This window comes from Phocoena sinus, chromosome 8 (genome assembly GCF_008692025.1).
Source record: "Phocoena sinus isolate mPhoSin1 chromosome 8, mPhoSin1.pri, whole genome shotgun sequence".
NCBI lineage: Eukaryota > Metazoa > Chordata > Mammalia > Artiodactyla > Phocoenidae > Phocoena > Phocoena sinus.
The window spans coordinates 102,871,661-102,899,139 of record NC_045770.1 but is presented as its reverse complement, the minus strand read 5'-3'; the positions used below and the strand labels follow the sequence as shown (position 1 = coordinate 102,899,139).

At 56.2% G+C, this 27,479-nt stretch overlaps 2 protein-coding genes across 6 annotated transcripts; both read left to right on the top strand.

Annotated features, from left to right (window-relative positions):
• Positions 1 to 842: 842 nt before the first annotated feature.
• On the top strand, positions 843 to 7,194 carry MEN1 (menin 1). Of its 3 annotated transcripts, none has more exons than XM_032639584.1 (10): positions 843 to 941; positions 1,342 to 1,802; positions 2,778 to 2,986; positions 3,175 to 3,303; positions 3,590 to 3,630; positions 3,707 to 3,794; positions 4,363 to 4,499; positions 4,925 to 5,060; positions 5,512 to 5,676; positions 5,895 to 7,194. In XM_032639584.1, coding segments are annotated over exons 1-10 (1,851 nt in total). In that variant the 5' UTR covers positions 843 to 939; the 3' UTR covers positions 6,378 to 7,194. The 3 variants fall into 3 exon arrangements, with proteins under 3 accessions (XP_032495475.1, XP_032495476.1, XP_032495477.1); XM_032639585.1 differs by having other exon boundaries at positions 896 to 953; XM_032639586.1 differs by lacking the exon at positions 843 to 941 and adding an exon at positions 955 to 1,044.
• A 328-nt stretch (positions 7,195 to 7,522) lies between these two features.
• On the top strand, positions 7,523 to 22,994 carry MAP4K2 (mitogen-activated protein kinase kinase kinase kinase 2). Of its 3 annotated transcripts, none has more exons than XM_032639581.1 (32): positions 7,523 to 7,678; positions 7,802 to 7,859; positions 8,085 to 8,175; positions 8,262 to 8,326; positions 8,631 to 8,686; positions 9,005 to 9,052; positions 9,139 to 9,181; positions 9,560 to 9,632; positions 9,711 to 9,842; positions 9,918 to 9,980; positions 10,345 to 10,426; positions 10,518 to 10,625; positions 11,058 to 11,136; positions 11,297 to 11,355; positions 11,996 to 12,039; positions 12,123 to 12,161; positions 12,256 to 12,289; positions 12,419 to 12,524; positions 12,615 to 12,703; positions 12,781 to 12,816; positions 12,940 to 13,024; positions 13,119 to 13,198; positions 13,285 to 13,345; positions 13,434 to 13,551; positions 17,087 to 17,145; positions 17,225 to 17,328; positions 17,415 to 17,592; positions 18,332 to 18,400; positions 18,524 to 18,610; positions 18,857 to 18,927; positions 19,027 to 19,082; positions 19,186 to 22,994. In XM_032639581.1, the coding sequence occupies exons 1-32, from the start codon at positions 7,583 to 7,585 to the stop codon at positions 19,271 to 19,273; spliced, it is 2,457 nt and encodes an 818-aa protein (XP_032495472.1). In that variant the 5' UTR covers positions 7,523 to 7,582; the 3' UTR covers positions 19,274 to 22,994. The 3 variants fall into 3 exon arrangements, with proteins under 3 accessions (XP_032495472.1, XP_032495471.1, XP_032495473.1); XM_032639580.1 differs by having other exon boundaries at positions 12,781 to 12,822; XM_032639582.1 differs by lacking the exon at positions 9,005 to 9,052 and having other exon boundaries at positions 9,166 to 9,181; positions 12,781 to 12,822.
• Positions 22,995 to 27,479: the final 4,485 nt, after the last annotated feature.

Genomic DNA, 27,479 nt, shown 5'->3' with positions numbered 1-27,479 from the left:
GAAAGTCCCTCAGTTTGGGTTTGCTGGATGTTTTCTCATGAATAGGCTAGACTTATGGGATTTTCTGGAAAAAACCCACAGAGGTGAAGTAGGGCAGGAATTTAATCTGTTTTATTCACTGCTACATAGCCAGTGCCTGGGACTGAGTGCTTGGCCCATTATAGGCACCAAAAATCTGTTTGTTAAATGAATAAGTGAATGAATGATTCTGTAGAAATTTAGTATTGTTTTGAAGTTTTAAAATGGTAAATAAATACTACCCTATCATACCTATCACTCTGTAGCTTTTTCCCCTCAACAGTTTTCCCTGAAGATCCATTTTAGGATGCATAGAGCTACTTTACTCTTCTTGTATACAAATTCTTGTATACAAATAACTACAATGGTTCTTTAGATGTTCCTCTTTGCACACGTGTTAGATTTTCTCATGGACAGAAAACTAGACATAGAGTAGGCACATTTACGTGTTAATGGATACCGATAAATATCCAACTACAGTGGCTGAACACGTTTACAGTGCTCCAGCAGTGTTTAAAAGTACCCGTTTTCATCACATCTTGCCGACACGTGATGACGTGCAGAAGCTCAGCGAGTGCTGAGGATGCCTGCTCACTCTCCGGACTACAACTCCCAGAATGCACTGCGGTCCCTCTGCCTACCTGGGTAGGCGTGAAATGGAATGACCAATCCCTGAGGACCTCAGGAAGGTGGTGCTGCCTCCTCTCCTCACCTACCTCTGGGTTCTGCCTCGCCCAGAGCAGCGGGACTACCACTCCCATAAGCCATCGCGGATTGGCCGGCCCAGCCACCATTTCAAGACTTGGCAAGGACAGGGGCGGGCCCCGGACTCCACTTCCCGGCAGGCAGTGCGGCCCGAGGGGGCGGAACTCCATTTCCCAGCAGGCTCCAGGCGGCGGGCGCCGCTGTGCCTTGTGTGGGATGTAAGCGCGGAGGTGGGCGCGGGGGACCGAGGCCAGGACTCTCCTTGGGACTTGGGGGGCCTGGCCTAGGAGCGCCTTCCGGGCGGACTCTAGGGCCCTGGGGGTATGGGTGCAGAGAGGGGGCGGGGCGGCCATTGGGAGTTCTCAGTGGGGTCCTAGGGGCGCACCCCCATCGGGGCCGGGGCTCCTGGGGTTGTGGGGGACAAGAAGGCCCCGCAGCCTCGGCTGAGGGGTCTCTTCGACGAAATAGGCGGAGCAGATGAGCGGAGCGTGAAGGGGCGGGGAAGCAAGGGATTGTGTCTGTGACTGTGTGTGGGGGTGTGGAAAGCTAGTCGAGCCTGGGAGGGGGGGCTCTTGGGCCGTGCCCCCCCCGACCCTCCCTCCGCACGCTCGCCCGCAGGCCGAGGCCCGCCGCCATGGGGCTGAAGGCCGCCCAGAAGACGCTGTTCCCGCTGCGCTCCATAGACGACGTGGTGCGCCTGTTCGCTGCCGAGCTGGGCCGAGAGGAGCCGGACCTGGTGCTCCTATCCTTGGTACTGGGCTTCGTGGAGCACTTCCTAGCTGTCAACCGCGTCATCCCCACCAACGTGCCCGAGCTCACTTTTCAGCCCAGCCCTGCGCCCGACCCTCCTGGCGGCCTCACCTACTTCCCCGTGGCCGACCTGTCCATCATCGCCGCGCTCTATGCCCGCTTCACCGCCCAGATCCGTGGCGCCGTCGACCTCTCTCTCTACCCGCGAGAGGGGGGCGTCTCCAGCCGCGAGCTGGTAAAGAAGGTCTCCGATGTCATCTGGAACAGCCTCAGCCGCTCCTACTTCAAGGATCGGGCCCACATCCAGTCCCTCTTCAGCTTCATCACAGGTTGGAGCCCGACAGGTGGCAAGGGGCGAGAATCCTGTCTCACGTGTGAACCTTGGCCCACCTCTTCACAACACTGTGTGGTTTACAGAGCCCTTTTGAGACCTGTAAGCCTTGTGAGGTGGAGTAAGTGTTATGTCCCCCTTTGCAGCTAGGGAAACTGAAGCCCAGAGAGGGAAAGTGATCTTCTAAAGTCACACAGAATGGCAAGGCTGGGATTGGACCCCAGTCACATGACTCCAAATCCATTAGCCCACCCTCTGCCCCCTCAGAACCCCCCTCCCTGCCACTGAGCAGCTACAGGAGTCCTGCAGCCCAGCCTGAGGCATAGAGGGCAGCAGCAGATTTAGGGAGTGAGGAGCCAAAATCGGGCTACATTTGAGCCAATTCCATGAAATGTCTATGAACATGTTTTGAAAGTGAACAGACCAGGGTTTCACCTGAAGAAACTGAAGGCTCAGGGCTTGCAAAGAGCTTTCCTCTTTGATCCAAGCCCAGTTGACTGGCAGTCAGGTCCTGGAGTACCATATTGAGAAGGAATCTGAGGCTGCTTCTGAGCTTAGCAGGAAAAGAATACAGAGAGAAATGGGGAGTGTCTGCCAGTGGGTGTGTAAAAGGAGTGTTGGCCAGTGTCCTGTTTTTGCCGTCCCTGGTTATAACCTAATAGGTACAATAAAACGAGGAAATTCTAGCAGAAATATATAATTCAGTTGCAGAGAAAGAGAAGAGACAGGGTCAAAAGCTGGGTGGAACTACAAAAGATCCAAGGTCTCCTGTTGAGGATGGGGAACGTAAAGGGGGAAGGAGAGTCTCTGAACACGTAGGAGGAAAGGGATAGAGGGAAGACAGGCAGGAGTGCCTGAGGTTTGAGCACAGGCTTGGAGGTGAGTGTGGGAGGGTGCATGGCCCATCACTACCTGGTCCCTTCCCCCAGGCCAGAGCTCAGAGGACCCTCTTTCATTACTTTCCCTTCCACAGGCACCAAACTGGACAGCTCTGGTGTGGCCTTTGCCGTGGTGGGGGCCTGCCAGGCCCTGGGTCTCCGGGATGTCCACCTGGCCTTGTCTGAGGACCATGCCTGGGTAGTGTTTGGGCCCAATGGAGAACAAACAGCTGAGGTCACCTGGCATGGCAAGGGCAACGAGGACCGCAGAGGCCAGACAGTCAACGCGGGTGTGGCTGAGCGGGTATTGCATCCCCCCCATACTCTCCTAGCCCAAGCCACCCAAGGAGCTCTGCTTTCTTGGGCCATGCTGCCCTCTTCCTATCACCACCTACATATGTCAGGAAGGGGAGGGCCCCCTTCCTGGCTGTCATTCCCTAGAGCAGGCACAGGTAGGCCATCGTGAGACATCTGGTCTTGTCCTCTCCCAAGAGCTGGCTGTACCTGAAAGGATCATACATGCGCTGTGACCGCAAAATGGAGGTGGCATTTATGGTGTGCGCCATCAACCCTTCCATTGACCTGCACACTGACTCCCTGGAGCTGCTGCAGCTGCAGCAGGTGAGGGGTGCCTGTGGGACCCTGGGCCAGGGCGCTTTCCTTTCCTGAGCTTCAGCTCCCCCTTCTGTAATGTGGGTGAATCATTCCTGGCCTGGACTTTCCTGGGGCTCTTGGGAGGGGAGAATTGAGACGTGAAAGCGCTTTGACTTCAATGAGGGGCTAGTTCTGAATTCTGGCTTTTCCCACCTGGTGGGAGGTCCCTACTGGTGCTGGACCCCCGTCTGCCTGGTAGACTGAGGACCCCCCTCTCTCCTACCAGCTCACACTTCTCTCCTTTGGCCCCTAGAAGCTGCTCTGGCTGCTCTATGACCTGGGACATCTGGAAAGGTCAGTAGAGGGAAGTGGCCAGGCTGGGCCTCAGGGTGGGCTGGGGGGGCAGCCTGGACTCATGAGCCTTTCCCAGGTACCCTATGGCGCTGGGGAACCTGGCAGATCTGGAGGAGCTGGAGCCTACCCCTGGCCGGCCGGACCCACTCACCCTCTACCACAAGGTGGGGACATCTCAGGAGGGTACAGAAGGGAGGTGCAACGATGGCTGGGGTTCCCTTTTATCTGGGACTGGGAGGGGGCAGGTGAGGCGAGAAGAACTTTGTGTGTATTGGGGGGTACCGCCCATCCAGTCCTCGTTTTGTATTTACCGTGTGCATATTCAGGGCGGTCAGGGCTGTCTGAGGAGTGTTCTGGGTTCCCTGCCTGGGAGTGGTAGGTCCTGGATTTGTCCCCTCGGCCCTCCCTTTTCTACTGCCTATCCTTGTCCTTCTTGGAGTATAGTAGAGGTCAAACACTGTGAGAGCACTGAGGTTGGGGGGGGGGGTGTTAACTTGGTGGGGCTGGGGATAGGAGGGACATTGGGCTGGGCTTGGAAGGCCAGCCCAATGCAGACCTACAGACCCAGGGAGGAACACCTGGTAGAGGGGATGGCCCGGGGTAAGGTCATGTGGGAGATGAGACTCTCTGGAATCTTCCTATTGCCCCTCCTGGGTGTGATCCAATGGGACATTTGTGCCACCTGGGGCAGCTGGGAGCTGCCTCCCTGAGGCCCCTCTGCTCTATCCCCAGGGCATTGCCTCAGCCAAGACCTACTACCGGGATGAGCACATCTACCCTTACATGTACCTGGCTGGCTACCATTGTCGCAACCGCAACGTGCGTGAAGCCCTGCAGGCCTGGGCCGACACGGCTACTGTCATCCAGGAGTGAGGATCCCCCCACGGGGCCCCAGCCTGGCCTTTCTTCCCCTTCCACCCAATTTCCAACCACCCTCGTCCAGGAGGGAGGCCTGGGTCCCAAGCCCTATCCCCTCTCCATCCAGTCACTAGGCAGTCAAGGCCACCATCACCCAAGAGGTAGGGACCCCTAATGAGAGCTTCACGCCTTTCCTTCCCCACCCTTTCCTCCTAATTTCTAACCACTGTCATCCAGCTGTGGAACCTGCATTCCCCAGCCCCCTCCTCACTCTTGCTCTGGGCTGACACAGACACCACCATTTTCAAGTGAGGACCCCAACTGTTCACTCAGTCCCTGGATGACCCCGGAAAAGAAACCAGGGCTCCATCCCCTGCCAGGTCCCTGGGGGTAACCGCCATAGCCGAGACCCCACAGTGCCCTGCTGCTCTCACAGCTACAACTACTGCCGTGAAGACGAGGAGATCTACAAGGAGTTCTTTGAAGTAGCCAATGATGTCATCCCCAACCTGCTGAAAGAGGCTGCCAGCCTGTTGGAGGCCGGCGAGGAGCGGCCAGGGGAGCAGACCCAGGTGAAGGGCTGGACCTCCAGCCTGTGTACGCCTTCCCACCTGAGCAGGGCTCCCAGTCACAGGACGTGGGACTGCTGCATGGGACTGGGGATGGCACGAGACAGGTGGCCCAGTTCAGGCAGACAGCTGTGTTCTCTTATGCAGTAGCTGAGGGCCTGGGCTTGGGTTTGAGGAGTTGAGGTAAATGGGGTGGAAGCTCCTCTCTTTCTCTGTCAGGGTCACTCATTCAGCTGAGGGGGTGAGACGGAGGTAAGGGATGGTCCCTTCCTCCTCCCAAGTCCTGGTTAAGGACTGGTTTTATAAAAGGAAGGTGGTTCTAAGAATTCTCTCCACCTATGCTCACATCTGCCAGAGCCAGGGCTCTTTGTCCAGGCGAGAGGTCTGGCCTGTGCCCTCTGATGAGGGGTGAGTAATGGGGTCTGAACTGTGTCCTCCTTTCCCCCTTTCCCAGGGCACCCAGAGCCAGGGTTCTGCCCTCCAGGACCCAGAGTGTTTCGCCCATCTGCTGCGATTCTACGATGGCATCTGCAAATGGGAAGAGGGCAGTCCCACGCCCGTGCTGCACGTGGGCTGGGCCACCTTCCTTGTGCAGTCCCTAGGCCGTTTTGAGGGACAGGTGAGGGACAGCTGTGCAGGGTGGCTGGGGAGGACAGGTGGTGACAGCAGCTACAGCGGAGTCAGAACCTTTGTAGCCCTGAAGGGGATCTGCCCATCCCCTTTGGGTGCGGGTGAGACCGAGGCTCCACGACAGGATGGTCTTGGCTGGGTCTTGGGGTTCGACCCACTGGCCTGCAACCTCTTCCTCCGCTTGCCCCCCCCCTCCATGCGGCCCAGGTGCGGCAGAAGGTACGCATAGTGAGCCGAGAGGCAGAGGCGGCCGAGGCAGAAGAGCCTTGGGGCGAGGAAGCCCGAGAAGGCCGGCGGCGGGGCCCGCGGCGGGAATCCAAGCCTGAGGAGCCTCCGCCACCTAAGAAGCCGGCGTTGGACAAGGGCCCAGGCGCGGGCCAGGGTGCAGTGCCAGGACCCCCCCGGAAGCCCCCAGGCACCGTCCCGAGCACTGCCCGCGGCCCTGAAGGCGGCAGCGCGGCTGCAGCGCTGGCGCCCGCCGCCTCGCCGCCACCGGAGGGTCCGGTGCTCACTTTTCAGAGCGAGAAGATGAAGGGCATGAAGGAGCTGCTTGTGGCCACCAAGATCAATTCGAGCGCCATCAAGCTGCAGCTCACGGCTCAGTCACAAGTGCAGATGAAGAAGCAGAAGGTGTCTACACCTAGTGACTACACTCTTTCATTCCTCAAGCGGCAGCGCAAGGGCCTCTGAAGTACCCGGGTCTCAGTATCGGCCCACTCGGAGCCCGCCCTCAATCAGGATTAGGTTCCACCCCAGCCCCCCTAGCGAGCCCAGGCTCCGCCCCTGGCCTAGGGGCCTAGGCCCCGCCTCCAGGCCCCACCTCTACCCGGAACTCAGGCTGCAGGTTCCCAGAGTAGACTCCACCCAGCGCCCGAACCGAGGGCTCTGCCCAGTCACTGGAATATAGAGCCCATCCCCCAGGATCCCAGCCGGCCAATTGAAACCTTACCCTGAGTCCTTCACCCATCTTTAAAGGTCCAACTATGGGAAGCTCAGGCTCCGTCTCAGAACCGAGGCTCTAACCTTCGGCCTGACCAGTGTTGGCTCAGGGTTGCTTCCAGCGCATAGGGCTGTTTCACCCTAAACCCTAGGAGGACAGGCCCCACCCACAGCCCGGGAACCAAGGACCCCGCTCAGCCCCTAGGAGTACATTTCCGCCCTTCAAAATTCCATTCCTTGGGAATCCAAGCCCCCTACCGCAAAGAACCTAAGTAACGCTTCCAGAACTTGGAAATCCTAGCTTCCTTCCCTGTCGCGAGTCCGGGACACGAAACTCCGCTCCCGGCGTGTGCGAATCCTGAGCCCCACCCGCTTCCTGACCAAACTGGCCCCAGATCAGAGCAGACCTCTCTTCCGACCCTCTGGGAACCTCCCCGGGGTCCATCCCGTCTCGGGGGACTCTGGAGGAAATCTGCAGGGGTTTGCGAGTGGGTGAGGGGAGCCTGATCGCTTCCTGTTTTGTACATAGATTTATTTTTCAGTTCCAAGGAAGATGAATACATTTTGTAAAAAAAAAAAAAAAAAGTACTTGTCCGTGTTTCATCTGGGAATTTGGGAGTGGAGCTCCCCCTCTTTCCTCTGCCTTCCGGCCCTCCGGGTTTCGGGCTTCCCACCTGTAGAGCGCGAGGAACCGGTGGCTGGCAGAAGAGCCTCGGCACCATCAGCTCCTTCCGGGCTCGGGACTTTCCCTAGCTGCCGAGGGCCGGTCCCGCTGGCGCCTCCTCCCGGCCGGGCGGCGGGGCATCCCCGGCCTGGCCCCGCCCCGGGCCCCGGCCCCGCCCCCGCGGCCTCTGAGCCACCGGCGCCCGCCTCGGCGGTCCCACCCCGCCCCGCCCCGCCCCGCCCCGCGCCGCCCCGCGCCGGCTCCGCAGCTCGCGCCCGCCCGGCGCCGGGCCATGGCGCTGCTGCAGGATGTGTCGCTGCAGGATCCGCGGGACCGCTTCGAGCTGCTGCAGCGCGTGGGGGCCGGGACCTATGGCGACGTCTACAAGGTGCGCCGGGCGGCGGGACGGACGGGAGAGAGGAGAGGAGGGTACGCGCTCCGCGCCCTGCTGCGGGATCCGGCCCCCAGCCCCGCCCCTCCTCATCTCGCTTCACCCCCTCCGCCCCTGCAGGCCCGCGACACGGTCACGTCCGAACTGGCCGCGGTCAAGATAGTCAAGCTAGACCCAGGTGAGGGCCCGGAGCCAGGGCCTCAGCGCTGGAGGGAGGGCAGAGGGCCGCAGAGCGGGCGCGGTGTGAGAGTTGACATTTCCGAGACCCCCTGAGAGGCAGGCCCCGGGAGGTACTGTCCGCTGGCACCTGTCTGTCCTGGAGAGAGGAGGCACTCTGTGCCCATTTTGCAGATGGGGGCATTGAGTTAAGGCGGCCCCCTTCATGATGCCCTGTGTTTCCCAGGGGACGACATCAGCTCCCTTCAACAGGAAATCACCATCCTGCGTGAGTGCCGCCACCCCAATGTGGTGGCCTATATTGGTAGCTACCTCAGGTGAGGCTGCTTTATCCCCTTGCTTACCCCCAGGCAGCCCCCATATGGCCCTGCCATGTGCCCACCCCAGCTCTGTGTCACCCCAGGAATGACCGCTTGTGGATCTGCATGGAGTTCTGCGGAGGGGGGTCCCTGCAGGAGATTTACCACGGTGAGGGCCAGGACTCCAGGCCACAGAGGGTCACAGCCTTCTTCTCATCCCCACCGCAACGCAGGGCCGGAGGGGAGAGCTGGGGCCCTGGATTTGGGCCCCTCTCCACTTCTCACTAGCTGTGTGACCTTGAAAGAAATGCTGTCCTTTTCTGGGCTGTATATCCCAGCCTATGTCGGGAGGGGATGTGGCCAACTCCCCTTTCACCAGCAATGCCTGCTGCTTACCCCACACAGGGTGGATCCTGGGAGGGTCAGCATATCCCCCCAGACCCCCTTGCCAGCCCTTACCCCTCCCATTTCAGCCACCGGGCCCCTGGAGGAACGGCAGATTGCCTATGTCTGCCGAGAGGCACTGAAGGTAGCTGGGCCCATAGGGCTACTCACACCCCCAGTCCCCTGGAGCAGGGCAGGGAGCCCAGCTGGCCAGTGTGTGTGTTGGGGGGTGGGGTGGGTGGAGTGCTCAGGCAAAGGTGCCTGAGGGGCTGTGGGTCCTGCGGGGAAGGGGCCCCAGCCGTGTTGCCGGAAGCAGCCCATTTCCCTTTTGGCTCAGTCATTTCCTGTTTGGGGAGAGGGGAGGAGGAAGCAGCTTGGGTGGGGGGCCCCAGTCCTGAGAGGGGGTTCAGGAGAGGTGGGATATACTGGGTAGCTGCTCTCAGGGGCTCCTCTTCGTCCCCAGGGGCTGCACCACTTGCATTCTCTGGGGAAGATCCACAGAGACATCAAGGTAGGGGTCTGGCCAAGGGTATCGTGGGAGGGAGGTGGAGGCTCTTGGGGGCACCAGATGGGATTCTCTCTTCTCCATTCCCACAGGGAGCCAACCTTCTCCTCACCCTCCAGGGAGATGTCAAGCTGGGTCAGTACCCTGGGGACACAATCAGGGTGAGGGTTCTATGGGAGCTCCTGGAGTCTTAGAGCCTACTTTCAAGTGCAGCTTGTCCTTGAGCAAGTCATTTTACCACTTGAGCCTCAGTTTCCCCATTTAGAAAGTGGAACAGTTCTCCCTTCCTGCTAGAAGTTGGATGTGGTTGGGACCGGGCACTTGGTCGTGGAGAGAAGGTGGTTGACCCCTCCCAGGAGGGGACCTGGCTTTGCCTTGTGCCTGTGGCAGTTGGGGCTGAACCTCGGCTGCCTGTTTTCTGAGCTCTGCCAGGTGCATGCTGAGCCTGAGCCCTGAAAGGGGGTGGGGAGTGGCAGCCAGAGGTCGGGTGAGAGCAGCTCTTTCTCCCTGTAGCTGACTTTGGGGTGTCAGGCGAGCTGACGGCGTCTGTGGCGAAGAGGAGGTCCTTCATTGGGACTCCATACTGGTGAGGCTGCACCTCTGGCTGAGGGAGTGGGGGCCACAGCGGGGCACCCGGCCGTCTCATCTGTGACCCCGCCTCTAGGATGGCCCCGGAGGTGGCCGCCGTGGAGCGCAAAGGTGGCTACAATGAGCTGTGTGACATCTGGGCCCTGGGCATCACCGCCATCGAACTGGGCGAGCTGCAGCCCCCTCTCTTCCACCTGCACCCCATGAGGTCAGCTGAATACTTGCCCCTTGCCTGACCCCAAGAGCCCTGTGACCCTCGACCCCTGACCTGTGGTCTCCACAGGGCCTTGATGCTGATGTCAAAGAGCAGCTTCCAGCCGCCAAAGCTGAGAGACAAGACTCACTGGTGAGGGCCCACATCCCTTGCTGGGGCCCCCTTTTCAGCCCAGCCCCATGGGGGCAGAGGAGCCTTCTGCTACCCCCCAGGGTGCAGCCTCGAGGGCCCTGCCCTCTCTGGGCCTCCACAGACCATCCGCGGGAGGGGCCTGGGCCCTGCCTCTGGGCTGGGGACCAGTGTGGACAAAGAAGGGTGGATGGTTGATGATGGAGGCGCTGCCGTGTCGCAACAGCAGTGTTGCTCAGGCCAGCTGCCCTTGGTCTCAGGCTGGCTCCTTCCTGGGCAGGCCCAGCAGACTCCTCAGGAGTGGTGGCAGGATGGCCTGCCTGAGGGCTAACCTGGGCCTGCGGGTGGGGTCTCTTGTACCCACTAGGACCCAGTATTTCCATCACTTCCTCAAGCTTGCCTTGACCAAGAACCCCAAGAAGAGGCCAACAGCAGAGAAGCTCCTGCAGGTGGGAGGTAGGGGGGTGGGGCAGGGGGCTAGATGCTCAGAAGTAGGGACCCGGAGGCCAGGGACCAACCTGCACCTCCTCCATCCTCCAGCACCCCTTCACGACCCAGCAGTTGCCTCGGGCTCTCCTCACACAGCTGTTGGACAAGGCCAATGACCCCCACCTGGGAACCCCCTCCCCAGAAGACTGTGACCTGGAGGTAAGTGAGAGCCGCTGGGGACTGGGTTTTGGCCTGGTCTGGTCATAGGCATGCAGAGGTGACAGAAGTCAAGGTCCCTTCAGCTTGTATGTTTCCAGCACATGGAGCTTCAGTCTGGTCGAGCCCACCCATTAGGAATCTTCCCTGAGCCGGTTTGCCTCCTTGTCGCCCCACTGTGATAGGTTCTTGCCCTTGGCCCAGCGTGACCGTGACCCTAGTTAAGCCATCTTCTGCTTTCTCTGTGATCTTTGGCGAGTTACTTGCCTCTCTGTGCTGGTTTTCTCATCTGTGAAACGAGGGTGCCATTTAATCTCGCAGTAATCTCAGGGCGTTTTCGTGAAAACAGACACGTCAGTGTGTGTAAAGCAGCTCGAGGAATACCTGTTGTGAGGTGAGCGTGGACACATGTCCTCTGTCTGTGTTCTCTCGTAGACTTACGACATGTTTCCCGACACCATTCACTCCCGGGGGCAGCATGGCCCAGCCGAGAGGACCCCCTCGGAGATCCAGTGTGAGTTTGCTTTGGTGGGGGGCTGTGTGGATTGGCGGCTGTGTGTGGATTTGGTGGGGGGCTGTGTGGATTGGGGGGCTGTGCGTGTGGATTTGGTGTGAGTTAAGGGGTCAGTCCTGAGGCTCTGCCCCCCCCTAACCCCTGGATCTGGGCCTTCCAGTTCACCAGGTGAAGTTTGGTGCCCCACGAAGGAAGGAAACAGACCCACTGAATGAGCCGGTGAGGGGCTGGCGGTGTGGCAGGGTGGGGCAGAGGGCTGGGCTGGGGAGCTGTGCGGGTGACCGAGCACCTCAAACTCAGGAGCCTTGAAGCGGCAGCAGCCTGGCCCTCGGCCCGGGAGAGCTGTCCAAGCAGGCCTGTCCGCCCAGGGACCCGGAAGCCTGGGGGCTCCTTCCTGGGGCAGGTTGTTTTGGACAGTCGGCTGGGGGTGGCAGGGTGACCACGCCTTTCTAAAACGTGAGCCTGTCACTCGTCTGAGGACGCCCCCGCCCCCTTCGGCACGTTCTTCTCTGCCTCAGTCGCTGTGACTGCTGGGTTGGCTGACTCACCACCTCTGCTCTCTCGCTGTCTCTACTTATCGGCATCTTTCTTCACCCACACGATCTCAGTCCCTCCCTGCCCTTTTCTCTCACTGTCTCTCTGTCTCCTTCTCTCTCCTTGTTTGTCTGTTTGGCCCTTTTTCACACTTTCTCGGCCTCTTGTTGTCTTTCTCACAGTCCTCTTGCTTGTTACCAATCTCACTTGCCATCTGTCTGTCTGTCTGCCATCTCTCTCTCCCACAATCTCTCCAGCAGTCTCTCACGTTGCCTGTCTGTCTCTCTGCCTCCCTCCCGGTCTTTCTGACTCGGTTTCCCCACAGTGGGAAGAGGAGTGGACGCTGCTGGGAAAGGAGGAGCTGAGCTCGTGAGTGAGGGGAGCGGGGGAGCTGTGGGGGGGGAGGGGCAGGAGGAAAGGCTGACCTCTGATCCCTTCCCCTCCCTACCCAGGAGCCTGCTGCAGTCAGTCCAGGAGGCCCTGGAGGAAAGGTGAGGGGCCAGGGCCCGGAGGAGGTGGGGGGCAGCTGGGCTCAGGACCCAGTCACATCTCACACCTCATCTCCCTCTGATTTGTCCCCGACAGGAGCCTGACCATCCGGCCAGCCTTGGAACTCAAGGTACGGAGAGGAGGGGAGCGGGGGATGGGGATGGGGGGCAGTGCGATAGCGGGTTGGGCAGTTGGGGTGGGGGTAGGTTACAGGGTCACCTGCTAACAGCTGGGCTGGGTCCGCTGACCCTCCTGCCAGGAGCTGGACTCCCCAGATGACACCATAGGAACCATCAAGAGGGCCCCGTTCTTGGAGCCATCCCCCACTGAGCCTCCGGCTGAGGACCTTCAATCCAGCCTCCCAGGTGAGCCGCAGGCTCCGGGGACGAGGAGGCAGGCCCCGGGAGGCAGGGGGTGGTCCAGGACCGGAATTCACGGCAGGTCTGTGCCTGCAGGAACCGCACCTGCACCTCTCCCATGCCCTGACAGCCCCCCGCTGCTCTCCACTGCCTGGGCCACCATGAAGCACCGGCAAGATCATGAGGTGAGGCGGTGCCGTAGGGGGGGGTCGGGGAGATGGGGGGCTGGGGGTGTGGCCCTGACTCCTTTCTTCCCTCCCAGAGGTCATCCTGCCGTGGGCTCCCCCCGACCCCCAAGGTGCACGTAAGCGTTTGCGCATGGCTCCGCCTCCCCACCGCCTTCTGCCTCACCACCTGTGGCTCCCCCCGCCCCGTCCCCCCGACCTGGTGCTTCCTCATCAGCCTCTTGCCTCCTCTCCAGATGGGTGCCTGCTTCTCCAAGGTCTTCAATGGCTGCCCCCTGCGGATCCACGCTGCTGTCACCTGGATTCATCCTGTCACCCGGGGTAGGCCAGGGGCAGGGAGGAAGCAGGAGCCTGGGAATCCCCAGCTTGGGCCGGGGGACGTGGCTGACCTCTGACTCCATACCCAAACCTGCAGACCAGTTCCTGGTGGTGGGGGCCGAGGAAGGCATCTACACCCTCAACCTGCATGAACTGCATGAGGATACGCTGGAGAAGGTGAGGCCTGGCTGGCGGGGGAGGGCCGAGGGCCTTGGGCGTCTGGGGTGCTGACCCCTGTCCGTCTATGGCTCTGTGGCCTCCAGCTGATCTCGCACCGCTGCGCCTGGCTTTACTGCGTGAACAATGTGCTGCTGTCACTCTCAGGTACAGTTGGGGCAGGCGGGGGCAGGGCCAGCGCCCCACCCACCAACACTCTCTGAGCCCCTCTCCCCTCCGTCCCATCCCTCCGCAGGGAAATCCACGCACATCTGGGCCCACGACCTCCCAGGCTTGTTTGAGCAGCGGCGGCTACAGCAACAGGTCCCCCTCTCCATCCCCACCAATCGCCTCACTCAGCGCATCATCCCCAGGTCAGGGACCCTGGGGAGCCTGGCCCTGTGGGGATGAGGGAGGAGGGAGAGGCAAAGGGACAGAGCCAGGGCTGGAATGCAGCCTTTCCTGGTACTGAGACTGTTGGGATCTTAGACACGTCACTTGGCCTCTCTGAGGCCTGGTTTCCTCATAGGTCAATATAGTTGGTAGCCTCCCCTGCCCCCTGCGCCCAGACCTGTCGGGAGGGAAGGAGACAGGGCATGTGAATGTACCTGGCAAGCTCTGGGAGCTGCGGCGGGTAGGCTGTGGGGCAAATGTTTCCTGAGTACCTACTAGGCGGCAGGTCTTGGGCTGGGCTTAGGGATGGCAACTCAAATGAGTTCTTGACCGTCAGCTCCTGGGACTGAGGTGCGCCAGGGCGAGAGCTGGAAGGGGTGGGGAGGCCTCAGAGAGGCCAGGCGAGCTCGCGGCGTTGACAGAGCGTTGGGGGTCTTCCAGGCAGATGAGTTAGGGAACAGCCTTCTAGCAGTGGGAGGAACAAGTGTGAATTCTCCTAGGCGATCGGGGGAGTTAAAAGGTGTTTGGCCCGAGCGAGGAGGGGGAGCAGCCCAAGAGGAAGCTGCACAGGTGGCAGAGCCCTGCTGTTGACTCCAGACCCAGGATCTGGGCTTTGTCTGACTGGTAGCGGACCCGGAGCATCTTAGAAGGATCCCTCTGTACGTCAATCAGGATTTTTCCCGTTGCAGGTGATTCAACTCACCGGCTTAAGCACAACGGCTCGTGTAGGAGTAGGCTCAGCTGCATGTCCAGCTGGATCCAGGCTTAAATGGCATCCTCAGGCATCTTCCTGCATCTCCTGGCTCTGTTTTCCTCTTGTCACCTTCATTCTCACGCAGGCTTTCTTGTCCAGTGATGGCTGCCTGCAGGTCCAGGCCAGCGTTCCACTAGCTAACAACCCAATGGAACTGGAACCTCTGTTTCCAAGTAATTCCCACAGAAGTCCAGGGCCAGTTCTCACTGGCCTAGCTTAGGTCCATGCCCACCCCTGGGCTAGTCACTGTGGAAGGGCATGAGGAGCCAGGGCTCAGGCCTGCGTCCCGTGCCCTCTCTTGGAGCTGGGGGAAGGAGAGAGGGGCTTGTCTGGGCAGATGGAAACAGGAACATCTGCTGGCCGCTCTGGTGACAGTGGGAAGGAGGAATGGAGGAGGAGGCTGGCGAGAGGGCCTGGAAAGGAGGCCGGTGTAGTGACCCAAGGCAGTGTAGGGCAGTGAGAACTAGATGGACTCGAGCAGTATTTAGGAAGTGGGATTGACAGGATTTGGGGACTGATCAGAGTGAGCTGGAGGGAAAGGGAGGGACTGGGAGACCCCCAGGGAGCAGACTGTGTGGTGCGTTTACAGGGCAGTAGAGTCCCTCATTCAGCCATTCAGCACTTAGCATGCGCCAGGCAGTGTCCTGGGCATGAGATACACTTGGGAACTGGAGACCCTTATATTCCCGAGACTCTCCTGTTGAGACAGACAACAGCGGACATGAGAAGGAGTCTGTGCGGTGGTGACACAGAGGGGAAAGTGCCCCGTGGAGAAGAGCAGGGTGGTCATCAGGAAAGACCTCGCTGAGAAGGTGCTTTTTGAGCAAAGACTCGGAGGGGTTGATGGAGCAAGTCCTGAGGGTATCTGGGGGGCTGGAGCCGTCCTGCCTGTATGAGGAGCAGCAAGGAGGCCAGTGAGTCCAGATGGATGGAGTGAGAGGGAGCTGGCCTCCGAGGGCTCTGTAGCCACAGTGAGGGCTTTGCCCCTGACTCAGAGCAGCCTGAGGGCCACTGCAGAGGAGTGGCGTGACTGAGGTTTTCACGGGTCACTCTGGCTGCTGAGCTGGGAGGAGACTGGAGGGGACGCAGGTGGATGCGGAGACCCATCAGGAGGCTGTGGCACCATCAGGTGGGACACGATGGTGGCTTGGGCCGGGGAGGCCGTGAAGGAGGAGAAAAGCGGTCGGAGTCCAGTTTTATTTTGAACACTGGACCAACAGGATTTCCGGACAGTTGGTGGATGGAAGAGAAAGGGGAGTCGAGGATGACTCCAAGCTTTTGGCCTAGGTGATGGGAAGGATGGAGCCGTCATCAGCTGTGGGTGGAGCGGAATTCAGTGTTGTCACGTGGAGTTGGAAATGTGCAAGTGGGGCCTCGGCCCTTGGCGGGGGCTGGGGGGTGGGGGATGGCGCTGAGTTCTGAGGGGGGAGGCGGGCTGTGGGCTTAGACATCGTCATGACCCGGTGGGTGGTGGAAGCCGGTGAGGAGGGCAGGGGAGCCTGGGCTGAGGGGAGATGAGGGGCCCAGGGCCATGATTCAGCGGGCTCGCTTGAGGAGCACATCGGGAGCCCCGTGGCCTTGGGGCTTCCTGACCTCAGTCCGAAGCCGACCTCTGCTTTGGCCCAGGACCTGCAGGAAACAGGCCCATTACAGGCCCAAGTCACAGGCAGCTTTGGGTGTGTGTTTGGGAAATCACGGTATCACAGCAGAGATCTCGAATTGTTGGGAAAAAAAAACAAAAAATGTCCGCCTGTGTCTCATCTGAAGGCCAGCTGGGGAAGAGAGTGGAAGGAACAAGGGAGAGAGAAGAGTGAGGACAGAGGCGGAGACAGAGGTGCTGGCTTCCTTGGCGGGGCCCACATCCCAGCAGAGGGTGCAGACAGGGCTGGGTCAGTGGGAGGAGGTGGCAGGGCTGCTGACGTGTAGCCCTGTTCCCCAAAGGAAGAAGCAGGTTTGGAAGGTCCCCTGAGGGTTTGGGGGACAGCCAGTAACCAAAGGAGGGACCCCACTTCTCCCTCGGCACCCACTGGTCCCCCCACGGCATAGCCTGCCCTGAAGCAGGAGAGGGCAGGGCGTTTGCCGTTTTCTTGGGAGTCGTCATGTTCTCGGCCCGGCTTGCTCATCTGTGACTTGCAGTGTGTCAGGTGGGGACCGGCCCTGAGTGCTCTGGCCGCCGGAGGAGCTGGAGGCTGCATTAGCTTGCCGTCCTCCCACACCCTCGTTTTTTTCAGTTATTTCTTTATTTACACCCTGCCTTTGCCTTAAAAGTATTTTCCATGACTGAAAATAGGTGGGAAAGTAATAATAACGGGATGAGAAAAGTTAGCCTTTTTGTGAGGGCACCTGATGTGGCGGGCTCTGCTGCACCTCCTCCCCTGAGTTAACTCATTTAGGCCTCACTGCGACCCTGTGAGGGGGGTACCACGGTTATCCCCAGGCTGCAGGTGAAGCAGTTGAGGCCCGGAGAGGTTCAGTGCCTTGCCCCAAGTCGCACGGTGAGAGGTAACTCTGTGATCCAAACCCCTGGACTGGACGTACACGCTCCAGGCTGTGTAGCGGGTGCTGGAGCCACAAGCACTGCGTCACATCCTGCGCGATTCACAGCTTCGTGGCTCCTCGGATACTCGGGCCAGGGGCTTGACCTCTCTGAGCCTCTGCCACCTGTGAGGCGGGGAAGGTGTTAGTACCCTCCCCTTAGGGCTCTGCAGGGGGCCTTGCCCAGGGTGGCACCCGTGACACCTGCCCTGGTTGCCACCCCACAGGCGCTTTGCCCTGTCCACCAAGATTCCTGACACCAAAGGCTGCCTGCAGTGTCGCGTGGGTAAGAGCTGGGTGTGGTGGGCGGGGCCGGGTGGGCGCGGGTGGGCACAGCCCCGGCCCCACCACCCCCTCTCTCGCAGTGCGGAACCCGCACACAGGCAGCACCTTCCTGCTGGCCGCGCTGCCCACCAGTCTGCTCCTGCTGCAGTGGTATGAGCCGCTGCAGAAATTCCTGCTGCTAAAGGTGCGGTGCCGGTGGGGGGACCCCCGGGCGGGTGGCAGGGTTTCTGGGAGGAGAAATTTAGACCTGAGCGCCCCTGCTGCCCCCAGAACTTCTCCAGCCCCTTGCCCAGCCCAGCAAGGATGCTGGAGCCGCTGGTGCTGGATGGGAAGGAGCTACCGCAGGTGTGCGTGGGGGCTGAGGGCCCCGAGGGGCCCGGCTGCCGCGTCCTGTTCCATGTCCTGCCGCTGGAGGCTGGCCTGACTCCGGACATCCTCTTCCCACCCGGTGAGCTGGAGGGCCAGGCTGCTGTCTGTGAGTGTGTGTGCGTGTGCGTGTGATAGAGAGAGAGAGAGGGAGAGGGAGAGGGGAGGGGAGGGGGAGGGAAGGGAGAGGGGGAAGTTCCTCACAGCTGATGGCTCCACGGAGACCTTGAGGACCCGAAGCTCCAAGCTTCTCTTCAGCTCAGCAGCTAAGAAAACCTGACCAACCCTGCAGGGGCTGCAGGGACAGAGGCCTCCATTCTGAGCAAGGAAGGACACTGGGTGTTGGGACAGCTCAGGGGAGCAGAGTGAGTGGCAGTGGGTAAAGAAGGGGGAAGGTGCCCTGGACCAAGTCCTTGCGGTAGCCCAGACCCCCAGCCAGGGGTCTCGTGGGATTTTACTCTTGATCCTCACGATGGCCCTGCAAGGTAGGCATCGTCGTGCCTGGGTTACAGATGAAGAAGCTGAGGCCCAGAGATTCGAGGTCACACGGTGACTGGGTCATGAAGCCTGGCTCTCCTGACTCCAGAGCCTCTGCCCTCCAAGGCCTCCCTGGGCCTCAGCCCTGCCCCTTGTGATGGGTCACTTTGCTGCCAAGCGTCAGTTCCCCTGCTGTGCAGTGAGACTGGGCATCGTGACCCCACCCAGCTATTGCGTAATGCACTTGTGGGGAAAGCCGGCTGATGCACACCCCCAGCTCTTCCTCTTGGGGCCAGAGCGGGCTGGTGGTTCAGCCAGGCTGTGTCTCCCTTCTCTGCCTGCAGAGGGGCTTCCGGGCTCAGCCCAGCAGGTGATCCAGGTGGACAGGGACACAGTCCTAGTCTGCTTTGACCGTGAGTGTTCCTGGTATCAGGGCTGGGGGCTAGAAGGGGGTGGTGAGGGAGGCCGGGTGGGTCTGTCTCCCCAGAAGGGGGCCACCCCGCCCCGCCCCGCCCACCAGCCCGCCCCCTGTGCAGGCTGCGTGAGGATCGTCAACCTGCTGGGCGAGCCCACGGTGACGCTGGCGCCTGTGCTGACCTTTGACTTCCCCATTGAGACTGTGGGTAAGTGAGCAGACAGAGGTGGGGGTGGGAGTATCCCTGGCCTGGAGCACAAGATGTGGCCCCGGGGCCTGGGGCTGGCAGCAGGACAAGGAGGCAGGTCCCCCAGCCCCTCTCGAGAGCCATGTTGGTCACCTGCGGCCCAGTCCGTGAGGACCTCTGTGGCCCAGACCTGGGCCCAGGGTGTAGCTGGGGGAGCCAGTGTCCCCAGGGCAGGTGCAGGGCTGACGGCCGCCTGGCCCCTCCTAGTGTGCCTGCAGGACAGTGTGCTGGCCTTCTGGAGCCATGGGATGCAAGGCCGCAGCCTGGACACTAATGAGGTGAGTGAGACTCAGGAACCTGGTGGCTCCCCACCCAGTTGTCCCCACCTTTTAGGAGAGGACCCTCTGGGGCAGCCTCAGTCCCCCTTTTCTTCCCAGGTGACCCAGGAGATCACAGATGAGACAAGGATCTTCCGAGTGCTTGGGGCCCACAGGTAGGACACAGTGCCCCGGCCTCCCCTTCAGACGCTCTCCAGGCCAGGTGGAGCTGCCCAAGTGTCTTCCCACCTTGCTCACCTCGGGTTCTCTCCCCTCCAGAGACATCATCCTTGAGAGCATTCCCACCGACAAGCCAGGGGCTCACAGCAACCTCTACATTCTCACGGGCCATCAGAGCAGTTACTGAGCCAGTGGGCTGGCCTGGCCCGGGGCATCCCCCGCCCACCCCAGGCCTTAGCGGCAGTTCTTTTAGGCAGAGGGGCCCCTCCCAGATCAGAGGAGCCCAGGCCTCGGCTCTGCTGGTCTGAAGGGCAGAAATCCTGAGAAGAGTTTGGGGGCTGGGGAGGGTAAGGGTGCCTACCCCACACCTCTGCAATAACTGGACCAGAGGAAGCTGCTGTCACCTCCCCCTCCCCGGCGGGCAGCCAGTCCCCAGTGCCCCCTGGCAGGGGCCCTGGGCTGGCTGGGGGCGGGCCCGGGGCTATCCATTCCATTCGGTTCCACATTTCCTTTCCACTCTTCCTGCCAAGAGCCTGCCCCTGTGCTCTGTCCTGGGGAACATGGTATTTAAAAGAGAGACTATATTGGTATTAAAGCTGGTTTGATTTTATTCCACTGGTCCCTCTGGTTTGGGGGGAGCTGAGCCCACCTGCCTCATCTCCCTCTACCTCTCCCTCCAGCACACCTTTCTTTCTTTCTGTGGCCCCAGGTGCTGTGGATATAACATGGAAGGGAGACCACCAGTGTTCTGGTGGCTCTCTCCTGGGGAGCCAGGCAGAGGTGAGGGGGAGGCCATGGCCCTCCGTGGCATCTCAGGGTCTCTGTGTCTTCCTGGGCTCCCTTGCTCAGGATGAGCCCTCAGCCTTGCAGTGTGAGGTCTCCTTTGTGGCCAAGGAGTCATGCAGATAGGGCGGGGGGAGGCACTAAACAAGGGACTCGTCCGAGCACCCCTGTCCCATATGAGATCTCACCAGGTAGCCTATGGAAGGGCCCAGGAGAGGCTCGCCAAGGGCTGCTCCACCCAGCGCCAGGGAGGCTGCAGCCTTTGGAGACAGCCTGCCCTGACCTGTATCCCCCACCCAGGCCTGGGGCTGCCTCCTGGCCTCCCACCTGCTGCCTGGATATCAGTTGCTCTGTCAGGCCAGGATTACTGAACATGGGTGTGCTCACCAAGCTAGACTCTGGGAAGATTAGCCTGTGTCCATTTAACAAGAATTCCCAGAGGGTCTCTTCAGTGCCCATCCCTGGGCTCCCAGAGGGGTCCCTACCAAGATGTGGACCAGCCCGCAGTGAGGGGAGCTGTCCTTGCTGGAGCCTGCATCTCGAGGGCACATTCGTCCACCTGTTGCTGGCCTTGTGCTTTGCATCGTCATTCTCCTACATTTCCCTCTTAGCGGGCTCCACACCCCCAGACCAGGGAGCCCCCTGTGGCCCCAGGCACTGCCCAGGCTGCTCCGTGGACAGAGACCCCTGACACTTGACCCCAGGTACCTGGAGAGGACTTTCAGCCCACAGAGCAGCAGGAAGCAGACAGTGCCACCTTGTGGCAGGTTGCCCCAGCACTCTAAAGGAGGGTTGGGGGGTGTCAGAATGTAACGTGCCAAAGCAGGGGTGCCTGGGAAAAGCAGGGGCCCCTGATAAAATAGTTGCTACCAGCAGAGTCTGGCCACCAGCCAAAGAAAGGCCAAGAAGCCAGGGAATATGCACTGAAAGACCAAAATTGTTATTTTATCTGTATGTTCTTTAATAGGTAGCCCTTGGCCGTAGGTACACAATTTTTAAAAAAATAGTAAGTACAATGAGAAGTCTCCTATTCACAAGGTCCCAGTTACTTATAAACCTTCTGGAAGTACTTATGCATATTTAAGAAGTAATGGTATGCTTTAGTCTTCCCTGTTTCTTACATACACGGTAATATATTCCACACACTGTTCTAATCTTGCCCTTTAAGCTCTGTCCTGGAGGGAATTCCCCGGCGGTCCAGGGGTTAGGGCTCCGTGCTTTCACTGCCGAGGGCCCGGCTTCGATCCCTACTTGGGATACTAAGATCCCGCAAGCTGAGTGAGTGGCCAAAAAAAAAAAAAAAAATCTGTCCTTGAGAGCTTTCCATGATCAGTGCCTCCCACTTTGTTCTTTTATAGCTAGTGGTATTCCACTGTATGGGTTTCCCATAACTAATGTGAATTAACTGTAGTTAGATCCCTATTGATGGAGATTTCAGTTGTTTCTACTAGTTTGCTATTACAAATGATGCAGCAGTAAATACTCTTATGCCAGTGCCACTGTGTAGGTATTCCAGTGTCCCGTAGGATTAATTCCCAGAAGTGGCCTTGCTGGGTCAGAGCTGGCTGTCTTTGTCCTTGTGACAACTACTGTCACACTGCCCTCCCTGGGCAGAAGCCTCTGGGATGGGTCAGATCAGCCTCTAAGCCATCCCGTGGGTAAGTGGAAGAAGCTAGGGCACCCCAGGATGTTCGGGTAGCTGGCCCATAGCCGAGTCAAGGGAGGGTCAAGGTGAGAGGTGACAACCAGAAGGTGTGCTTCAAGACAGCAGGGCATCGGCCGTGCTCACAGTGGTATGTCCAGTGCCTGGTCACTGCCTGGTGCACAGAAGGCCCTCAAAGGAATGAGCGTGATATTGTGAAGAGGAGGCCCTAGAGTTGGACTGGGTGAGTTTGCTGAGCTGTGTTTTCCCCAGGTAGACCATGTCCTAAGTCTATCTGCAGGGTATAGGGAGGATTGGAAGTATTGTAGTACACGTAATGCAATGACAGCTGAATCATAGAGACGTGATGCTGAGCGAAAACAGCAGATTGCATAAAATGACACTCAGTGTGATAGCAAAAATAAGCAAAACTAAACCATCTATTGTTTGGTGACTTAAGCACGTGTGATAAAACAGGAGATCAGGGGAAGAAAAAGCACAAAATTCACATGATGGCCCCTGTGAGGGGAGTGGGAATGGGGTAAGGAAGGATCCCAGGAATTTGCAAAGGTGTTGGTAATATCTTGCTTCTCAGGCTGGGTGGTGGGTTCATGAGTATTCGATTTATAGCTCAGTTCCTAATGCACATAAGGTTCCACACACCCTTTTGTATGTATCAAATACTATGTGAGGGAATTCCCTGGTGGTTCAGTGGATAGGACTCTGTGCTTCCACTGCAGGGGGCACTGGTTCGCTCCCTGATCTGGGAACTAAGATCCCCCATGCCACGCCACACAGCCAAAAAAAAAAAAGTAAGAAAACATAAGTTTAGGTATTTTAAAGGAACCACTTAAAAAAACTCTGTAATGGCTTAAAAAACAAAATCAAAAAGGCAACATAATCCTTTCCCAGATGATAAAATCAAGTGGAGATAATGAAATCAATGTTCCAGTGACGAACTATGGGCAGGTCCCCCTGTAGCTGCTTTCTTCTGTTGCTTCGTTTAGAACAGCTTTACTGAGGTATAATTGGCACACAATGAACTGCATATATCAAAAATGTACTATTTGATGACTTTCACACATACACACCAGTGAAACCATTATTGCAATGGAGAGAAACATTTCCATCACCTGCAAAGCTTCTTCCTCTTTGTAATCAGGGCCTCCTGTTCCTCCTTGTCTCCCCATCCCGAAATAATATTGATCCGTTTTCTGTCATTATAGATGAATTTGAATTTTTCAGAATTTATATAAATAGAATCATATTGTACGTACTCCTTATTTGGCTTCTTTCACTAAGCATCATTATTTTGAGATTCATCCATGTTGTTGCATGTATTAATGGTCATTCCTTTTATTGCCAAGTAGTATTCCATCATATGGATGTACCACCGTTTGTTTAGCTAGTTGCCTGTTGATACACGTTTGGCTGTTTCCTGTTTTGGACTATTTATTACAAATAAAGTTGCTATGAACATTCATGTATGTGTCTTTGTGTGGATATATACTTTCATTTCTCTTGAGTAAATGCTTTCTAGTGGAAGGGCTGGGTCATATGGTAGGTGTTGTTTCATTTTTTTTCTCTTTTGTTTAATTCTAATTTAAAAAAATTATTTTAAATCTTATTTCACTTAAAAATTTTTTTTTTTTTTTTTTTTTTTTTTTTTTTGCGTTACGCGGGCCTCTCACTGTTGTGGCCTCTCCCGTTGCGGAGGACAGGCTCCGGACGCGCAGGCCCAGCGGCCATGGCTCACGGGCCCAGCCGCTCCGCGGCATGTGGGATCCTCCCAGACCGGGGCACGAACCCGTGTCCCCTGCATCGGCAGGCGGACTCTCAACCACTGCGCCACCAGGGAAGCCCAAATTTTTTTTTTTATATTTATTATTTTTTTTGTGGTACACGGGCCTCTCACTGTTATGGCCTCTCCCGTTGCAGAGCAAGGCTCCGGACAAACAGGCTCAGCAGCCATGGCTCACGGGCCCAGCTGCTCCGCAGCATGTGGGATCTTCCCAGACCGGGGCACTGAACCCGTGTCCCCTGTATCGGCAGGCAGACTCTCAACCACTGCACCACCAGGGAATTTCTTTTTTAAGAAACTACCAAGCTGTGTTCCAAAGTGGTTGTACCATTTTGCATTCCCACCAGGAGGGTAGTTGAGTTCTAGCTCCTCCAAGTCCTTGCTAACACTTGGTATTGTCAGTCTTGTTTAATTTTAGCCACTCAAACACATATGTAGTGGTATCTCATAGTGGTTTTAATTTGTATTTCCTTCATGACTAATGATGTTGAGCATCTTTTCCTGCGCTTATTTACCATCTACAGGTACACCTCAGACATACTGCAGGTTCTGTTCCAGGCCACCACAATAAAGGGAGTCCTGTGAATTTTTTGGTTTTCCAGTGCATGTGAAAGTTATGTTTACAATATACCATAGTCTATTGTGTGTGATAGCATTATGTCTTTAATAAATATACACACCTTAATTTAAAAATACCTTATTGTTAAATAAAATTGCTAACCATCATCTGATCCTTCAGCGAGTTGTATCTTTTTGCTGGTTGACAGTTTGAAATATTGTGAGAACTGCCAAAATGTGACAGATATACACAAAGGGAGCGAATGTTGTTGGGAAAATAGCACCAACAGACTGGCTTGACACTGTTGCCACAAACCTTCAATTTGTAAACACAATCTGCAAAGTGCAGTAAAGCAAAGCACAATAAAGTGAGTTCTTTGGTAAAGTGTGGATTCAAATCTTTTGCTTTGGGACTTCCCTGGTGGCACAGTGGTTAAAATCCGCCTGCCAACACAGGGGACACAGGTTCAAGTCCTGGTCCGGGAAGACCCCACATGCCGCGGAGCAACTAAGCCCGTGTGCCACAACTACTGAGCCTGTACTCTAGAGCCCGCGAGCCACAACTACTGAGCCCACGTGTCACAACTATTGAAGCCCGTGTGCCTAAATCCCATGCTCCACAACAATAGAAGTTACCGCATTGAGAAGCCTGCGCACCGCAGCCCCCCCGCCCCGACGCAACTAGAGAAAGCCGCGCAACAACAAAGATCCAATGTAGCCAAAAATAAATAAATAAATTTAAAAAAACATCTTTTGCTTTTAAAAAATAGGGGTTTTTCCAGCTTTATTGAGATATAATTGACATAAAACATGTAAGTTTAAGGTATACAGTGTGATGATTTGATACACATATATACTGTGAAATGATTACAACTAGTTGACACCTCCATCACCACACAAGTTGTTTCTTTCCTTTTTTAAAAAATTATTTTATTTATTTTTGGCTGTGTCGGGTTTTCGTTGCTGCGTGCGGGCTTTCTCTAGTTGCAGCGTGTGTGGGCTTCTCATTGCGGTGGCTTCTCTTGTTGCAGAGCACAGGCTCCAGGCGTGCGGCTTTCAGTAGTTATGGCACCCGGGCTCAGTAGTTGTGGCTCGGGGGCTCTAGCGCACAGGTTCAGTAGCTGTTGCTACACAGGCTTAGTTGCTCTGTGGCATGTGGGATCTTCCCAAACCAGGGCTTGAACCTGTGTCCCCTGCATTGGCAGGCGGATTCTTAACCACTGCGCCACCAGGGAAGCCCAGGAGTTGTTTATTATTGTTGAGTTTTGGGACCCTGGATAAAAGTCCTTTACCAGATATGTGATTTGTACATAACTACTTTGCTATTATTTCTAATCTGTAGCTAACTCACAAATTCCAATACCCATCCCCCCACCTTGTTCAAATTACCTTTAACTGGGAGTTGTAAATAAACATGGTTTTCCAGAGGAAAAAAGTTATGCAAAGTACTTGGTGCATCATGTGTGCTCACTCCATCGTAGATATTATTACTCCTAATTCGGGCAATGGAGTCATGTATGGGGCTCTCCAAAGGCTGGATGCAGGGTGGAGGGGGGTTGGTTGTGGTGAACAGCCATGGATTTGCTCCCTCTAGGCTCAGCTAGCTGCATGATACTACCTCCCGATCTTGCCAGGGGCCTGGGGTTTCTGAACTATCAGATTAGATTTAAAAGATAGAAAACGCCAGGGATTAGTAGGTAGGGGTCAAAACCTGTTTTTTTTTTTTTTGGCTGCACTCTGCGGCATGCAGGATCTTACTTCCCCAACCAGGGATCAAACCATTGTCCCCAGCAGTGGAAGGGCAGAGTCTTAACCACTGGACCACCAGGGAAATCCTGAAACTTCTTACTCTTTATGTTCTGACACCAATTCTCTGATACCAACTGTCCTACAATTCTTTTTTAAAAAATTTATTTATTTATTTTTGGCTGTGTCAGGTCTTAGTTTTGGCTGGGGGCTCAGTAGTTGCAGTGCGTGGGCTTAGTTGTCCTGCTGCACGTGGGATCTTAGTTCCCTGACCAGGGATCGAACCCAGGTCCCCTGCAGTGGAAGGCGGATTCTTAACCACTGGACCACCAGGGAAGTCCCCTGCAATTCACTTCTGACATGAATTACCTGAGTTGGGGAAGGCCCCACAAGTTAAGGAGTTCAATCACAAGTCCCGGGTCACCAGGCTACCCACATCTCTGTCCAACTTGGCTACAAATTCGGGGGTTCCCACAGCCCCCTTCAGGTTCAATGATTTGCTAGAATGACACACAGAACTCAGGAAAGTGCAATATTTATGATTACCAATTTATTTTAAAGGCTACTTTTAAATGAACAGCTAGATGAAGACATGTGTTGGGTGGCAAGGTCTGGAAGAGTCCTGAGCCCAGGAGCTTCACCCTGACCTGTGGAGTCAGGATGCATCACCCTCCTGTTACATTAATATGTTCACCAACCTGGTGGATTAACTGCTTTCCAAGGCTGCCTACGAATCCCAGTTATGGGTGATCTAGTTTATTCAGCCATTCACATATTGATGGTAATTTACTTCATTTCCAGGTTTTTGCCATTACAAACAAGGCTGCAGTAAATGCAGTAGAAGACTTTGAACTCATTACATTATATAATCACATGCCTTGCTTTGGGGCAGATTCCCAGGACTTGGACTGCTACATTGAAAGATTTTTTAAATTTTTCCTGCAAGGGGTACAATTTTAGCAGGTAACAGAATGCTTTCCAAAAAAGAATTCATAGTAGGTGTTAGCACCTTTTTTTTTTCTATTTGATTGTTATTTAAAGATTTCTTAGTATCACCTTAATTTGCACCCCCCTGCTTGGGCTGTTAGTACCTTTCATGTTTTTTTGGCTGTTTGGATTTGCTCTTCTGAGACTTGCCTATTCAGTGTTTGCTCATTTTCTCTTGTTTTTGTCTTTTTTCTAATTAGTTTTCAAGACTTCTTTGCATATTATAGATATTAGCTCTTTATCATATGTATGGCAAGTATATTTTCCTAATGTATTATTGTCTGTTGACTTCTATCATAGGTTTCTTTGGTAATCAAGTATATTTTTTCTTTATATTTTGAGTTTCCTGTCTTCATAAAGTCTCTACCCCTAGATGACCCTGATAATCTCCTAAGTTGTATCGTGTCTGTTTTATTGTTTAGATTTAGGACTCTATACCATTTACTAACTAAATCTTTTCCTTACTGAATTGAAATACCACCATTTTGGCAGGTATTGTAGGGAATCAATTTCCAGACTCTCTTCTGTTGCACTACTCTGTTTTTCCTACAACAACACCACATTGTTTCATTACTGTCTTTTATACTGTGTATTATCTGGAAAGGGAAGCTAAGCCTCAATCTCGTTTACAAGTTTCCCCACTATTTTCAGTTATTTTATATGACTTAAAGATGATTTAATCAGCCCCAACCTCGTTGGGATTCTAATCAAAATGCACTATATATGTAAACTAATTTTGTAATTGACAACTTCATATTGCTTTCCACGTAAGATATATGTGCCTCCATCGGCTCAGATATCATTCTTAATCCGTCAACAAGACTATTTCATAGCTTTTGTTTTTTCCACTTTTTTTTCAAAAGCAGGAAGTCCTCT

Excerpts from the sequence above, each read along its gene's own strand:
- MEN1 (XM_032639584.1), top strand. Across the intron at positions 4,500-4,924 it reads ACGGCTACTGTCATCCAGGA|CTACAACTACTGCCGTGAAG; the intron begins GTGAGGATCCCC and ends CTGCTCTCACAG. Across the intron at positions 5,061-5,511 it reads GGCCAGGGGAGCAGACCCAG|GGCACCCAGAGCCAGGGTTC; the intron begins GTGAAGGGCTGG and ends CCCCTTTCCCAG.
- MAP4K2 (XM_032639580.1), top strand. The coding sequence starts at position 7,583 with ATGGCGCTGCTGCAGGATGTGTCGCTGCAGGATCCGCGGGACCGCTTC. Across the intron at positions 10,626-11,057 it reads CAGAAGACTGTGACCTGGAG|ACTTACGACATGTTTCCCGA; the intron begins GTAAGTGAGAGC and ends GTTCTCTCGTAG. Across the intron at positions 18,928-19,026 it reads GCAGCCTGGACACTAATGAG|GTGACCCAGGAGATCACAGA; the intron begins GTGAGTGAGACT and ends TTTTCTTCCCAG.